This window comes from Solanum stenotomum, chromosome 12, assembly GCF_019186545.1.
Source record: "Solanum stenotomum isolate F172 chromosome 12, ASM1918654v1, whole genome shotgun sequence".
In the NCBI taxonomy this organism is placed as follows: domain Eukaryota; kingdom Viridiplantae; phylum Streptophyta; class Magnoliopsida; order Solanales; family Solanaceae; genus Solanum; species Solanum stenotomum.
In genome coordinates, this window is record NC_064293.1 from 33,244,951 (window position 1) to 33,262,612 (window position 17,662).

General features: G+C 33.2%; 3 protein-coding genes across 3 annotated transcripts; 1 reads left to right on the forward strand and 2 right to left on the reverse strand.

The window, feature by feature from the left end:
- Window positions 1-3,603: 3,603 nt before the first annotated feature.
- LOC125848670 (uncharacterized) lies at window positions 3,604-5,323 on the reverse strand. The gene is made up of 2 exons (XM_049528589.1): window positions 4,522-5,323; window positions 3,604-4,287 (listed from the first exon to the last, which is right to left on the reverse strand). The coding sequence occupies exons 1-2, from the start codon at window positions 5,147-5,149 to the stop codon at window positions 3,662-3,664; spliced, it is 1,254 nt and encodes a 417-aa protein (XP_049384546.1). The 5' UTR covers window positions 5,150-5,323; the 3' UTR covers window positions 3,604-3,661.
- A 3,274-nt stretch (window positions 5,324-8,597) lies between these two features.
- Window positions 8,598-12,064, reverse strand: LOC125848680 (protein HEAT-STRESS-ASSOCIATED 32). The gene is made up of 5 exons (XM_049528599.1): window positions 11,786-12,064; window positions 11,122-11,313; window positions 10,822-11,032; window positions 8,875-9,098; window positions 8,598-8,786 (listed from the first exon to the last, which is right to left on the reverse strand). Exons 1-5 carry the CDS (start codon window positions 11,906-11,908, stop codon window positions 8,676-8,678), a joined length of 861 nt encoding a protein of 286 aa, XP_049384556.1. The 5' UTR covers window positions 11,909-12,064; the 3' UTR covers window positions 8,598-8,675.
- A 3,660-nt stretch (window positions 12,065-15,724) lies between these two features.
- On the forward strand, window positions 15,725-17,367 carry LOC125848688 (protein DESIGUAL 3-like). The gene is made up of 3 exons (XM_049528607.1): window positions 15,725-16,008; window positions 16,357-16,562; window positions 16,849-17,367. The coding sequence occupies exons 1-3, from the start codon at window positions 15,910-15,912 to the stop codon at window positions 17,060-17,062; spliced, it is 519 nt and encodes a 172-aa protein (XP_049384564.1). The 5' UTR covers window positions 15,725-15,909; the 3' UTR covers window positions 17,063-17,367.
- The last annotated feature ends 295 nt before the right edge of the window (window positions 17,368-17,662 follow it).

A 17,662-nucleotide genomic window follows, 5' to 3' on the forward strand; every position in this document is an offset into this window, starting at 1 on the left:
AATAAAAAATTAAATTATTTTTGATAGGTTTCACAACTTGTTTATATCCACATCATCAAAATAGGACATATTTCAATTCATAAGTAAAAGTTCCTTTTGATGAAAATTATGGATGACAAAGTACTATTGATTCTCTTGTTATTTGCGAAGGCACTTCATATTAAACATATATATGTTCTTTAGTATGATAATTATGAATCCCTATAAGAAACAAGCCATTGAAACAATAAAATACTTCAACACCATGATTTATAATCGGAAGGAATTAAAGTGACAGTAAAGAAGAGAAAAAATAGTAAATCTTTCTATCCTTCTGTCATTGTTGATAAATAAGAAATTTTTGAGAAATTTAATGATTCTTGACATGATTGAGATGCTTCATCGTAAAGTAAGTAAGGCTCAGAAATTTCAACATATTTCTTGCAAGGTTTTAACTTTTAAAACATATTTGAATAGAAGAAGAGACTAACCTGCTTAGGACTTGGGCCAAATTCCGGCACTGCGAGAGGTTTGGGCCATTCTCAATACTGGCCCATCCAGAACTTTTTTTCATGTCCATTATCTTGCAAGAGTGACGACATTTTTTAAAGGAAAAATTAACTGAATACACATCTTATTTTATCATAATCTCTAAAATTTCTTATCATCTAAAAAAATTTCAAAAATCCCCTCTCGTATATATCACTCTCATCTTGCTGATACATCTCCATCTGCCTCTCGGATAAATCTCTCTGCTCTGATACATCCCTCACCTATTATTCGGATGTATGTTGATGTATCCGGATGTCCTATACCCTCTCTGATACATCCCTCACCTATGTATCCAGATGTCTGTTGATGTATCCGAAAGTCCAGTGATGTATCCGGATGTCCTATTCCCTGATACATTCCTCCCCTCTTTGATACATCCCTCGCCTATGTATCCAGATGTTTGCTGATGTATCCGGATGTCCTATTCCCTGATACATTCCTCCCCTCTTTGATACATCCCTCGCCTATGTATCCAGATGCTTGCTGATGTATCCGGAAGTCCACTGGTATATACATATGACCTATTCCTCTCTGATACATTCCTCCCCTCTCGGATTCATCCCTCACCAATGTATCCGGATGTCTGCTAATGTATCCAGAAGTCTAGTAATGTATCCGGAAGTCCAATGATGTATCCGATATCCATAAATTTTAAGAAATTTTTATAATTTGAAAAAGAGTAGAAAAATAATGTAATTAACTCTTAACACCAGATATAGTAGGTAAATTATACTTCAAAGTTGGTAAACTATCTATACAGTTACTTGTCAAGAAATTTTGTTCAAGTCCATTATCCAACAAGAGTGTTAAAACGTAATTGTTTCTTAAAAAATTATTTATGGTTAATTAGTTATTATTAAATAATTTCGCTAAAGATCAATTTTGGTGTACCTTATAAATTGTGCATTATACTTTCAAAGCAGTGCTTTGGAAAATATCAAAATAAGTAAAATAAAAAAACATCCTACATTTAGTTAAACACTGTAGCTGGGTGAAATGAGAAAATGGAGGTGGCATTCTAGTCTCTAGAGGGCATGAAATCATACACTTCTTCCATTCTAAAATAAATAAATTTCTGACTCCCTTTATATGATCCAAAAGGAACAAAGTCCAAGAATGAATTGAGTAATTTTTCCAAAATAGCCGTTCCTTTTAATTGATTTTTCAACTATCTCTGACTTTAAGATAAGTTAAGAAAGAAATACAAGGATAATATTAATAAATTACCCTTTAATTGATGTCAATAACTAAATTTTTAACCAAAAAATCATTCATTTTGAAATGGTGGGAGTACAAATAGGACTCGCTTGGTATACTGAATTGAAATTATTTCATCACTTGTTTAGTTGGTGCCTAGTGGGATAAGATATCAATTACACTTTTTTTTTTGTTTTTCATCCAGTGTTTGATATCCACATTGGAGTCTGATTTAATCTTGATTCACATTAGAAATTCACACATTGAAGGTAAAATGCTCCTTAAAAGAGACGACTATGTATTCAAAAAGCCTCGAACCCGAAACCTCTGATAAAGTTTGAGATATCATTTACTTTATAGATTGCATAAATCCTACAAATTAAAACAATCCCTACGGTTCTTGACTGGCAAAATTTAGCTAGAATTGAAGTAGTACTGAGGTTGTGTTTTTCTGCTTTGTTGTTTTAAATTGACTGGATTTACACCAAAGAAAAATGACCCATAGATCAACCAACTGTATAATAATGACCCATATGTAGTAGTCCTTGCAAATGCAAGTCGCTGTCAGAATTTATTTCCAATTTTAGTGAAGTCCAATCCAAAAAATAAATGCATACTATACTTTCTTCTTGGAACTTTCAAGGATTATTAACAACAACAAAAACAATTTTTAGCGGTAACAAATATACACATTATCAAAGAATGTTAAAGTTTTTACAGACATTAATTAATTGTCATTAGATTCAATATCGTTATAGATTTTAGGAACATTTACAAAGAGTGTTAATTGTCTATAAAAAAAACATATTCAACAACAGTTTAATTAATTATTGATAAAAATCATTTTTAATGTACTTGTATTATGAATTTGACCCCAGAAATAGCAGTATTACAAAAGAAAAAGAGTAATACTACTCATCATGAATCTTTTAGTAAGATTTTGATTTCTTACAGATTTATCCATTGTCATTATTGAATAGAGAAAGACAAAAGTTCATGAATGAGTTTGCTCCCCTGAATTAATATATTTATTGTTGGTGTTCCAATTCAAATTTTATTGTCCCCTGAATTAAGTATTTATGAAATTATGAAAGAGTGCAGTTGGTGATTTAAATAAGGGGGACATGAATAATAGGATTATAGAGCAACTAGAATCAACACTATTAAACTTGTGAACATCTTCTTAAAATTTAAGAAATATACTCTCTTTGATTCAAAATAAATAAACGTTGGAAGTTTAGGACTTATTTTTTAATTCTATAATTAATCATGAGATATTTAGTATTACTGGCTAAACTGATTTATTTGTAGTCTATTAAAGAAAAACTGCTCAAAATTATTTGACATGTGTTCTCATTAAATCACTTAGCTATGTAAACTTATATGATTTAACGTAAACATTTGATATGAATAATTTCTTTTTAACAAATGCTCCCTACGACCCTACCAAAAGTTTTGTCAATCCTAGGCCTCGAACTCGATAACGGTTATTAAGAGTAAATAAATATATCTCATCCATTACACCACTTATTATGGAGATATCTCGAATTTTCCGCTTACACACTAAGAAAAACTTCCTTTTGTTCTAATTTTTTTTTATGATGGTCTCTGGACAAGCTTTCACGCACCTCAATTAATTTCATGGGATATCTGTGACATATGATCATCAACAAATACCAAATTACTGTATCCACCAAGGGAGAGTTTTAGTGGTCACATTTTACTATTAAGTAGCAAGTTGAAATCGCCAAGAAAGAAACTACTATGATTCAAACACCCATATACCTCAATGCAAAAGAATAAAATTTACACTTGTTAGAAGCAGGACACTTCTCAACTAATTAAAAAAAGAAGTATGGAATGAGGGAATCAAGTAAACATAAAGAACTTCAATTGATCTTACATGAGAGAATGGCTCATGTACAATGTATATTTATGATTTGCAAATCACCACAAAGCAAGGAAGCAAAGCTTTAGGACTGAGCAAATAGAGTTCTTCAATGTTTGAGTAAAGTCCAACTTTGCCAGCCAATGAATCAAATCCTGATTGACCAATCAATTCTTGAACATTTTCCAATGGTCTATGCACTCTACCAGCAATTACTCTGCATACTATTAGAGCCTTTCTCCAAGATAACATATTTTCCTCAATGGCTTCTAGTGCTCTTCCACTTGTGGAAGCTGTAAAAACACCAACCCCACCATTGATTTCCTTCTTGATTGAGAATCCATGTTGTAGAATCCTGCAAACTTTGCATTTTTCTGATGTACATAGGCTAGAAGAGCTATTGATGCCAAGAGAACATTCAACAGTTGTGCCAAAGAATCTTAAAAGCTCATTCCCATCTGCTAAGCAACGAGGGTGTTTCTTGGCGAGTTTACTGGCTCTGATCTTTACTAATTCGCGATATTCCTCGAATTGAGCTAGTACTTTCTGCATATTGTGAACTTTCAAGATTCTCTCAATACCATTTGAACTGTTTTCAGGCTTTGACCAGCTTGTTCTGCATATTATCTCTACAATTTTCCTTGAAGAATCCCCTTCAACAAGTTCTGTCACTGAAAAACATATCAAGAATATATGCTTTAACGTAACATATTCACACACAAAAAAGAAGATATGCAATGAAATACTATCAGAAAGACAGCTCTTCAATTGCTGCACTAAAAACAGAAATTTAAACCATCTTCACATAAACTCAAAAAGAGATCAGATCCAATCACTAATGTGGAATGTGGTTAAACCGAAAAAAAAGGTATAGCATCAACAAGAAGCAAGATAGATGTATATACCGGCATGTTTTGAGAGATGATGTGCTTCAACAGCTTCCCATTTCACAAATTGTTCACCACATTTATGACAAGTCAAGCCATGGGAATCTGCACCATAAGAAGCTTTAGGCCTAGAAACAACACCCCCAAATCCAGGTCCTGTTTTTCTTGATAAATTCCCAGGTGACCCTTTTCTTATAGGACTACCAAAGCCTCTATATTTCCTTGATGACCCAATATGGTGTCCCCCAGGACCAGGGGTCCCTGGTTTTAAAATACCCATAAAAGCAGAAATACTCTCAACATTATTCCCAGTACTACTCCCATTACCATCTTGGAAATTACAGCTAGTAATCTTGAGTTCACAAGTTGAATTACTCAAAACAACTTCATGAGTAATTGGATTCAAAAGCTCACTGCTTCCAATAGATCTTGGACTGTGTAATGGTGGCTTCTCCATATGCCTTTTACTTCCATGTATGACATCTTTCAGATTTGCAATTGACCTTGAACAACCTGACCTACCTGTCGTCGCCTTTTTCGTCGATATCTTGCTTAAATTTCTCCCATCACTTCTTGGATCATACACATCTTTTATCTCTGATCTACACTGCAATGATTTCTTTAAAGCAAACCAAACTGCTGGCATTTTTTTTTTCTCCTCCTCCTCCTTTTGACCTTCAAATTAAACAAATCTTGAAAATATACATTGAATCAAAAGTTTAAAAGTGTTTGTATTGGGAAGGAAAAAAATTTGTTTAAGGAAAAAAATCTTCCCTCCATATAAGTTTTCCTGTTTGAATAGTGAAGTCGTAAATTTGTGTTGTTCAAACCATAATAAATGCCGTAGTTTTACTATGGTCCAAAACTTATGGAAACTTCTTCAAATACATAACATTATTCAGAGTTTCTTGCTATGAAAAAACAACATAACACGTTTAATATTCTTAAATTCAGTAAACAAATCAGCATCAAAGTTATGGTCTTTAATTGTGGGATTAATTAATGATAACTATATTATTCAATGGGAAAGAGGAACTCTGCCGTATAGAATCATCTCACTACGTGACATTAATGTACAAACTAATTGGTCATAGACTCATAGTAGTACATATAGGAAGAAAATAAAATAGATTTAAGTTACATATACGGACCATATACAGAGTTTTTACCCATTATATATATTATTATTTTTTTGCGTATAGATAGTAGGTTAAACCATCACGTCTAATTTGAACTTGTTCATTCAAATAAATTCAAATTCTAGTAAGTTATAAGCCATGTACGAAATATTATTGTTAGTACATTTATTACGCATTTTCCAAAAAGAGTATCGTATAAATTGAAATCAGCGAAATAAGAAAATTAAATACAAATTGATAGTGTGAAATAAATAGATGGTCAAGAAATTGAATTTAATAGAGTTGAGTTGTTAGTTATTGACCTAGAAGAGTTATTAGGAGGCATGTGACGTCTGTTCATCGACATGGAATATTTTAATAATGGAAAATTAAATTAAATCAATTGGTTGAAAACAACAATAAGTGTACAAAGACATGACAACAGAAGGTAATAAAGTGCCATCATATGGCAGTAACTTTTGAAAATATCCATCAATTACAACTTCCTACTCAATGCTTGTTCCTGTAAAGACAAATGGAAAGGATAAATTCGATACAAACAAAGCCTACACAAGAGAAAATAAAACAATTTGATTTCGAAGGAAACTAGATAAACTGCTACAGTAACCAAAATCACATTTACCTAATCAATGACCCCCCACTCAAACTTTTACCCGTTTAAGTTAAGTTATATGGTTTAATTTGTATGCGGATAATTATTTAGCTTGTACATATAATCCTATATATGCATTTTGCAAATATATGCGTATAAAATGAACTTCAGAATTATAAACTTCAAATCGTGTATTTATCTATGTTCATTTGCACACAACATATTCTTATACTATCTACAACAACTATGCTTCAATATATCCCAAATAAGTTGCGGACGTACACCTATTCTTTAGGTTAATAAAAATAGGGTAGATCTACAACGGAAGTTACAGGCTTAGTACGCTTTATTCCAAACTTTGTATTTGCATTAAAAAATTCACTTAATATGTATCTCTAAATAATTTATCCAGAACTCAATAAACAACAAAAATATATACCATTCAAAACTCATAAACTTAAAAATTTCTAGACCCGCCCTGACAAAACACTGATGCATGTGATCTAGCATTAAAATTTTGGTGTTGTAGCTATTGGGTACATCTACCGTCATAAGTTAGAAGAAGAAGAAGAAGCAGAAGAAGATTATGACATAGTGCTAAAATTGCAGATTGAAGGGACCGACTTCTATCTTTATGGATGTAGATCAATAAATTACTCTCCTTACTTCAAAATGCCAATTCATCTACAATTGTGACCTGTGATAAATAAAAGGGTCCCATTTTTAATTCAATTTCTATCTACCATTTGAGATGAAAATCCCACACATTTAATTCCTCCCAACATCCTTTCTTTAATCTTTATGATAAGAATACTTTCATTAAATTTTATTTTTTGTCAAATGCATTAAAAATAAATTAAGCCTGGATAGTTTACCCTAGTATTACTAGCGGGAGAAAAAGAACAAAACAAAAGTTACCCTACTTGTCGATATGTCACCTACACGACAAGCAATAAGTTATTTGCAAGATATGTTAAAACGATATGAACTGAATCATTCTAAAAGTTAAATGCTTAGATATACTATACAATTTTTCAACACTTCGTAAATTCTGAAAGACTCCAGGTTTTTAATTAGGTATAAACATCGATATGAGCATAATTACCGTTTTATTCTTTCTCGTTGATGTGTGACGTGAAGCGTGTTAACTGGTATTTACCAGCTGGTTCACCAAGGCAAAATATGAGTATATAACTTTGTCAAGAATCACTAATTTTTATTTTTAAATTGTTCCAAAAGCAGAAATTGCTTCTAATAATTGAAGGGACGTAATATTTGAAACTTATACTAATAAAATCAGCACGTCGTCTCCATAAAACCTGGTTGAGCAACCATATTTTTAAAAGAAAGTCAAAACAATCATAGATAGCACATAGAATATTGATAGAGAAATGTCACATGGCCATTGACCACCATCCTCCATGTTGGTTAGAAATACATTAATTCCTTCCTAGTCTTTCCTGCATATGTACATTACTTGTTTCAAACGGGATCCATCAACTGGTCTCTAGACCGGTGAACTGAACAGAACAGTTTAGATTCTGAAATTGCATCTCTGGTTAGACAATTTTACCACAAGCTTTTTTGAACAAACTTTTACAATGCAGATCATAAAGTAATCGTTAGCATTAGCACCATTGCTTGGGTTGAATGGATCTTAAACTGTCCCTACTCAACAAGGTAAATATAATTGATTTACAATAGAAGGAAACAAGAATGGGTTATGGGTTTGTTTTGCATGATGATACATCTACCCTCTGACCTTCTGAAAGAATATATAATCCACGGGCAGGACTATACCTGCATACCTTCATTTAGAATTATCCCCATACAGACAATTTATAAAATACAAACACACTAGGCTCAACCTATGATTAAAACAATTGACTATGTACATGCTGTAGAAGGTAAGGTTGGGGGTAGGGGCTACCGGCTACAGTGGGCGTTAAAGATAAGGTGTGCTTGAGTGGAAAAATCACAATCAACGTGACATATGTCACTGGTATAACTTATTTTCCCTACTTCCTTCAAGAAAGTCATTTTTTTCATTTTTAAGGAACTTATTTTCTTAGAGAAAATATTTTCCAAAAAATTTGACCAACCTAACATGGAATTTTTTTGAAAAACACTGACCATTATTAACAGGAAAATCCTTTGGTGGACAGGTACACAATATAATCTACAAAAGCGCAGATCCTCAATCTTTCAAAGATTTGGTGAACTTTCGGCCATTTAGGCACTAGAACATAAAAGAACATCTTTACAAGCAGCTGAACTTCAAGCAAGAAAACAAGTCTCTAAAAAGACTGAAATCCTTACAGTACATATATGAAATACTCTCCTTTTTTTCATTTAAAAGTTTAAACATGACCAGCAAAGCATTTTACAGAGATAAGTTGTTTGCTACAATGAGCACATTTTTCTCTATGGACACCGCAAGATCAGAGCAGAAAATATGACCTGCCAAGTACAGATGAGTGATTTTGACCCAGGTTACGTCCTCTGAGGCATTCCAGATCCATTACTTGTGAGTGGTCCACGATAAGATTAACCTGAAAAGACCATCAAAATGAAATAATTGAATCTTCTTCATTGTGCAATGTAGCTTTTTAGATATATTTGCTCAGAGAAGCTTAGTACCTTTGGACCATAACGTTTGACAAACCACTCAGAGATTTTAGGATTTGATGCCTCAAACATAGTTTTCTCAAGTCCAAGACGACCCACAATCTTCGCAACAATATCTGATCTTAGTAAACCAGCCTGCCTACATAAATCATCAGCATTGATCATTATCATGTCTGCCCCAGCTTCTAAGCATCTCTCTGCCCTTCTGACCAAAAGATCCACATCTTCAACCATCTCTGCAGAGAGACAAAACAGCATGGAACATGCAACAGAAACTGTTATGCATTTCAATCGTCAACTTCTATGGCACGACAAACATTACAAAAGTTGTTTCATGCAGGAGCGCATGTTATGTACTCAATCAGTTTAAAACTGGACTAATCTTTTACTGCTAATTTTCACAAGTTCTATTTTGAAGTTTCTGTTGAATAATCCATCATGAAATTTAGTGATCATAAGACAGAAAGTGATATATCCTTGGCAAAATAGGTCCTAGGTTAGGCAGCAGAACACAAACTCATCGCGATTAAACAACAGAAGCATCTAAATAGAAGGGCACAAACCATCATCTCATATCCCAAGCTTCAGAATAAAATATTCTTAAAGGCATGAGTCTTATAAGACACTAGTTTCCATTTTGCAAAATACAAATATTCTCAGCAAAATAGAAAGAGGTACGAGAAGAACTTCAACAGTCAGAGAAAGATTATCAAGCTGTCAAGAGCAACTACAAGATTACTAGACTGCAAGGACATATTTCCTCCATTAGGAAAATGAGGTATCACAAGTACAATGAGATTGGCAATTAAGCTGTGAACTTCCCTCAAGTCCTTTGAATCGTGATGTTTTATCCAATGAGAAGCACAGAAGGTAAAGCTCAGCAATGATTTTTTTTTGGGGGTAATTAGCAATGAAAATATTTTTATTTACATGGAAAAAAGCCTCAAACTCCCTCCTCCCACCTCCTATCCCTCTTTCAGTTTGCCTGTGCTGTGGCGCAAGTGGGGTTGAATTTCCTAGACAGCAAAACCATATACTTTCCGGCTTATCATTTGTGAACTTTACCCATCCTTGTAACAATTAGTTTAGTCTTGTCTATAAAGCAGATGAGATGGTACATGACGCTCTTCCATGTAAGACAATGGTTAAAACCTGCTATCCAGATTGTCTATCTCGGGGTCCTACCATGTTGTCTGGGATCTACAATGGATTGGTCAATAAGATAATTCTTTGCAGCAAAAGGAAGCTATAGATCTCTGTAAAACGAGAAAAGAGGGATACTAGTAGCCACTAGAGTTGAAATGACAGTCAGGAGAGTGGCCCAATTGGATCAAAAATACTAGCATATATCAGCTGTCTGTGAAGGGTCAATTTGATTTGCCACGGCAATATCCTAATTTTCAAGTTGTAGCAATTTTGACACCTAAACACTGTGCAACGTAGGTTGCACCAATTTTTAAATACCTACTATCCAAAGTTTCATGAGATTCGAAACAGTTATTGATGAAGATATCATAGTTACAGAAATGCAGCCATATAACTAAATATTGCAACTTTAGCTGGGATCATTAGTGTTAAGGTGCTCATACGCAACTTCCTCTACAATGTATGTGGACTCAATTGCGTTTCTACACAGAGAGGTATGAATGAACTGAATTTTTTTTCCTCTAGTAGTCTACAAATATCATTTCAGGAAATATCTGTCTGGAAATTTAGACAAATGATCTTAGGAAATTACTGTTCTGCTGATGAACACATCTCCTGATGCATCCACTGTTTTATTTCTATTATCTATCTATCACATTAGTCTCTCTTTTTTTCAACTTCATCAAGCAGACACTTTCTAGTCTAAAAAAAGGAATCTACAGATATAGCTTACAGTGGTGACATTATCGCTCTCTAAGAAAATGTAAAAGAGAAAATAGCAAAAATAAATTTAAACCAGAAGTACTAGCATACCAGAGGTTTGAGGTGCTGGAATCACGTAAGCCCCAAAAGCTCTGTCACCGGCGAAGGCTATATCAGACTTTTTAAACTTAACAGAGAACTGAGGCTTAGCTCTGAGCCCACTGCTCTTAATCAGCCTCACATATCTCAAGAGGGTCTCCTCAGGTAGACCAAGTGATGCAACATCAAGCTCAATTGAATCAAACCCCAATTGCTTACATTCCTAAGAGATTACAACAAGTAACACGCTATTACTAAGATTAAAAAATCAATCAGAAAGGAAACACTTAAGCCATATTAACTACTTTATACCTCAATATACTCTTTAAGAGAAGAAGGACCTCGGCGAAGCATTTGATCTGCCCAATCACCAGAGTTAACATAAACATTGTGTTTATGTGCCATGTCAGTCACTTCTTTGATGTAATTCTTTGGCATCACAGTATGGGATCCATCACATAGTTTTAGCCCATCAACAAACTGACCCATAGACTCAAAAACATCCTATGAACCAAGAAAATGAGAAATTCAACAAATTTGAACCATAAGAACATAAACTAGCACAGAATTCTGTACACAAAGTCATTTTAACAATCTGCTATCAAGTTACTCTCGGAAACGGCTATACAGCTCACTTAGATATTTTATACTCCCCTTTAAGCTTTCTTTTTCGACAGAATTTTGTAATTTTCTATCTCAAGGAAGTTCTGAATCGATTGAGAACACGAATCCTGAATACCAAAATCGCGCAACCTCTCTCTTTCTCTCAATTTACTTATATCAATTTTGATTGTGTTTACTACCAGTGTGCCCTCCCCCAATTGATTATGCAAATTATCCTCTACAGCTAGCAGCACTCAGAATTATGAATTCCAAGGCATATGATATGCAGTCATGAATTTATCCCTTAAATGACCATCAAAATAAACTAGGAATACATTAACAACATTCAATAGATCAAGCTTAAAGCCATTACCTCAAGAAGGCCTCTCGAGAAAAGGGAATAGTTAGGACTCTTCATTTCTGTAACGCCATAGCGACGAGGTTTCTCTGGACGATCTCCATCATCGTTGAAACTCTTCCACCTGTACGCTGCCATTTTTTGCCTCCTCCTTCACAGAGAGAGAGAGAGAAGGGAGAGGGATGCAAATGCTCAGAAGAATGATTTATCAATTTGTTTGGGTAGACTTGAAAATTTTGGTGTTCATTTGAATTTCGATTATTATGATTTGAAGAAGCTTTCAGCGGTTTCTAGAACCAACACTAGCTTTTTTGGTTATGGGCAGATACATACAGAAAAAGAGTTTTCTAGTTTGTTCCTTTTTGACACGTAGGATTTCTAGATTTTTGTGACAGAGACGGTTGATATTTAATAGAGCAACGCTAATGTAAATGAAAGTTTATCTTCTTACTTAAAAATAAAAAATGAAATTTATAATTATTCTATTTAAAAAAGAATGACCTAATTTTTTTTTTAGTCTGTTTAAAAAGAAATGACCCCTTTCCTTTTTGGCAACACTTTAACTTCAACTTTCCACGTGACATGTGTTGAGACCACAAGATTAAAGGGCATTTTGATACATTCAACATAGCTTTGATTTAGAACCACAAAATTAAAAAGTTTTTTTTCTTTATTTAAACTCTGTTTCAAGTTAAAATAGGTTATTCTTTTTAAAACGAAGAAAATATTATTTTTTAAAATAAATTTTAAAAAATATTATATAAATTGAAACGTAGACTAACAATTCTGAGATGGGCTGTTATTGAATGTACAGGAGCAGAAGTAATCAGCCCAAAGCTATTAACTGCAAAGTTGTTTCTTCACTTTCAAATAGTAGAAAGTCCATTTTGAAAGGTCTACTTTTTAGAGAAGTTTCCAAGAACCAAGTCCATTTTGAAAGGTCTAAGGTTGAATCTTTATAAATGTATTTTTTGTTTTATGTCTTATTTGAAAAAACAAAAATAAAAGACAGTCACATAAATTGTACCAAACAAGTATATAATATTGGCATTAGCATGATCTCAAGGCAAATACTTAACCATTAGAAAGAATCCATCTATACATACTTCTCAGTTAAAGACACAAATTGTCTTACCCTCTTAATGAATTATTTTTTGTACCTTCAATAATTTCATATAAAATAGAAAATTAAATCAAGAACAAGATTTAATTGAAATCAAGCAATGATGATCACATATATACTATTCTTTATACAAATCATTGTCATTATTAGGCATATGTATTAACCTGCATCTTTGTTTCAAGATTTACTTTTCAAAAGTGGCTCTGTCAGAATACTTTAAAGAACACACTTAATAAAACTTATAATACCTTAGAAACGATTTTGTAGCGGACAAAATACAATTGACAATTTTACCTTACTATCTAATTTCTCTATTGATTAGAGTCCCGTGTTGATCAGTGGCAGATTCAGGATTTAGAGTCTGTGGGTAGCAAATAGATTTATTGATTAAATGTGCCAGCTGTTTTTCCTTAAAAAAAACGTGCTTGGAGCCTTTTTTTTTCTTAAAAGAACGTGTGTAGCAAATTTCGCAAAAAAATAGGTACAAATGGAATTTGAAACCCACAACATCAGCCTTCTAAAGTTGTCCTCCTACCGTGGCACCACAAGCCAATTTTGTTCTCTGGGTGGCACGCTTTATGTTTATATAAATATTATATATATATATATATATATACCTATGTATATATAGAGTTTTCGTTGAAGTTCGGGGGTGGCGTTTCACCCCACACCCCTTAATAGATCCGCCCCTAATGTTGATAACGTGTTATGAAACTATATAAAGCAAGAAAAAAATAAAGTAGAGAGAAGACTTCTTATTCATAGGGATTCACATATCTCTAGGAGGGGAAACCTAACTTGTCCCTAAGTAGAATTCCTAACCATTTCCTAAATGGACTCCACATAATAGATATTCACTATATAATACAAACATGTTTATAACAATTTCCAAATAAATTATAATCATTCTATCAAGATACATAGTACTACTATTTTTTAAAATAAATTTTAAAAAATATTATATAAATTGAGACGTAGACTTACAATTCCGAGATGGGCTTTTATTGAATGTGGATGAGCAGAAGTAATCAGCCCAAATCTATTAATTGGACTGGATACTCTCTTCATGTGGAGTCCAGTATAATTGTTTATTGAGAAAATTGTATGAAATAACAAATTATTAATTCAAATTAATGTTATAGCCATAGTTTCTTTCACTTATAATTCGCAGCAAATATTTCATGTTTTTTGCCATCCCATTTGTATACCAAAATATATAAATGCAAGACCCATTTGTATACCAAAATATACAAATGCAAGACCCATTTGTATACCGAAATATACAAATGCATGATCCATTTGTATACCGAAATATACAAATAGACCCAAATATACAAATGCAGGACCCATCAGTATATCGAAATATACAAATAGATCCAAATACATATTTTTTATGTATATGTATAATTGCCATGAAGCGCAATTATACAAATTATAGCTATATCGTACAAATATGATTTTTATGTTTGCTAAATCTAAAATTTACTCATTGTTATTTTCTATGTTTGGGCTGGACTTTAATGATTTTCACAAAAAGCTGCAAAGTGTTTCTTCACTTTCAAATAGTAGAAAGAGGAACTTTCGCATATAACTACTCAAAAATAGCCTATTTATGCTCCATAGTTATAATTTTTTAATTATGATTCATAGCTACATGTTAGAGGGAGGAGATTGACGAGCGAGACTGGGAAAGGGAGGAGAGAGGCGGGCAAGAGTGGGCGGAGAGTGAGAGAGAGGTGAATTGTATATGTATATCGGTTAGATAATTGTATATTATACATATGTATTTGTATATTTTGGCTAGAGAGATTGGGAGAGGGAGGAGAGAGGCGAGCGAGAGAGGACAATAATTTGTATAATTCGCATCTCGTTTGTATAATTCGCTTGTTTTTGTATAATTGAGTAATATAAAGTGTGGAATTATACAAATATAATAAAACTCGAAATAACGAATTGATACAAACATAAACATATGAACTTTAAACAATTATACAAAATATATCATACAAATTACATTATATAAATTATATTATACAAAATTCGAAAACTACATGTTATACAAACTTTAAAAAGTTATAGACAAAAAGATTGAATGTATATGATGATAAAACTGAAAAATCAAAGAAAATCATCATCATATACAAATACAAACCATCGTATACAAATACAAATCAAACCAAAGAATTGTTAGTTGCGAATTATACAAATGTGGCGAATTATACATCTACAAACTCGAAGTCAGCCCACGTATAATGGTTAATGTTAGTCGCGAGTGATAATTATAATAAACTATAGTTATGATGAATAATTAAATAGTATAAGTTTACTTAACCGCTTAATTTTTCCTAGTAGAAAGTCCATTTTGTAAGGTCTACTTTTTAGAGAAGTTTCCAAGAACAAGTCCATTTTGTAAGGTCTACTTTTTAGAGAAGTTTCCAAGAACAAGTCCATTTTGAAAGGTCAAAGGTCGAAATTTGTGTTTTTAGTTTTATATCTTATTTGTGTTTTAGCATGATCTCAAGGCAAATACTTAACCATTAGAAAGAATCCATCTATGCATACTTCTCAGTTAAAGACACAAATCATCTTTTTATATATATATATATATGATGAAAGCTGCAGTAACATGCAAGTGAATATATATGGCTTTAACATATTAAGAGAATAACAAAAAATTTGAGCTGGGGATACCCTGCTTTCCTTGTTCCCCATGAAAGGAATCGAAATCTAAAGAGAGAAAAAAAACAAAGAAAGTAAAGTAGAATAAAGAGGTCTTTCAAGACAAAGGAAAACTTTTTCTCCATAGGCTCCAGCTAATCTTACTCATATATCATAAACAACATTAAGTATTAGGTTTCTTGCATCCATTCCTTTATTCAGATTCTCACGTTGGACTCCATTTTTTTGCTGTTTTCATGCATTCTCTATGTTTGTATAAAAGGGTATCCCCTGTTTTCCCATGAAGATTATCAGCCATCTCTAATTTGAAATTAATTAATCGACTAGATTATCAAAGATGGCAAAAAACATTGGCATTCTTGTTTGTCTTCTTCTTGTGATTTTGGATGTTGCTGCTGGTATACTAGGAATTCAAGCTGAGGTAGAACAAAATAAGGTAAATGATGAGTAATTCTTTCATAAATTTGATTAGTATAAATTGTTGAAATGTGTGACTGTCTCATCTGAAAAGTTTAGGATACAACATACTCTTATTTAGTTGCTACATTCTTAACACGCTTCTTCATGTACCAACCTGATTTTTATTCATGGGGCAAATATGTGGGATCTTTTTTTGATAGCGGGTAGTAGTGAGACTCGAACCTAGAACCTTTTTGTGCTCTTATACTATGTTAAATGTGTGGTCATCTCGTCTAAAATACTTGAGTATAGAGAGGGTACACTTTTATCTACTTAATTATATTTTGTGGCAATTAACACAATTAGGCTTGATTTGTTGGAACAGGTTCAAGACTTAAAGGTGTGGATCTTTGAATGTAGAGATCCAAGCTATGAAGCTTTTAAGCTAGGATTGGCTGCAACAGTACTTTTGGTTCTGGCACAAGTTATTTCTAATCTGCTTGCTGGTTGTATTTGCGTCCAGTCCAAGGAAGAGCTGGATAAGGCCTCTTCTAACAAGCAACTTGCTTTTGCTTCATTTGTATTCCAATGGTAATTTCCAAATCCCCCTCTCATCTCCAATCCCGACTTATTTAGATTTGCGCTGGGTAGAACCACTAAGGGGTAAAACACTCTTTGTCCAAAGATTCTCCATTTGCAGAAAGAGCTCGAACCTAAGACCTCTGATTAACGGTTCAAAGATTCTAACCATCACATTATATCCCCTAGTGGTAGCATGAACAGATTTATTTATGAGGGCAATGAATGTTGTGGTGCTCATTAAATCGTGCACTTTGTTTATGTATTACTTATCTTAAAGAAATTGTTCTGATACTAGGATCATTATGGCCATTGCATTCTCATTGCTGGTAGCTGGAACATTGTCAAACGGGAAGGCAAGAAGATCTTGTGGCATATCACACCATCGTTTCTTGTCGATAGGAGGGATATTGTGCTTTATCCATGGACTTTTCTCAGTTTCCTACTACATCTCTGCTACAGCCACCATCCAGGAAGATAAGAAGCTGAATCAACAAGGAGGTCATGCATGAATACAAAAAAAAATTTACTCTCTTCCAATATATGCAGCCTTTGCTAACAGAATTAGATCAACTCAGTGCTCTATACGAGAGAAATGAAAGAAGAATATGTATGGAGAACTCATCATAACCAAGTCCCATATCTCCCTTTTAAAAATTCCTAATATTTCATGTAACATTTCTTGAATTTTATGTTGTTTGTAACTTTTTCTTGACTCTAATGTAATTTTGTGTTCATAATATGTCCTAGGCAAACAGTAATGTGAGTTGCGTTGATTTCCCAAAAGAAGAACGAATGTATTAAAGCATTGTTGGTCTGACTCATACTTTTACTAGTTCAGTATTCAATGTATTTTTTGCAACTACTTTGGGGTCTAATTGCAATATGATTTCACTGCATCTTTTCCTATTTGCATCCTTGCTGTTACTCATCTATCCCTCTGCATACTAATACTCTGCTTAACATTCAAGTACTTAAATTTGAGTCTGCAGTAAGGCTATGTACATTTGTGAAGTTAGGTTTAAACCAATCCATTTGGTCATGTTGCTCTGGTGTTGCAAGCCGGAAGGACTTAAGACAGAAGACGTAGTGAAACTTCATAACTGAGGAAG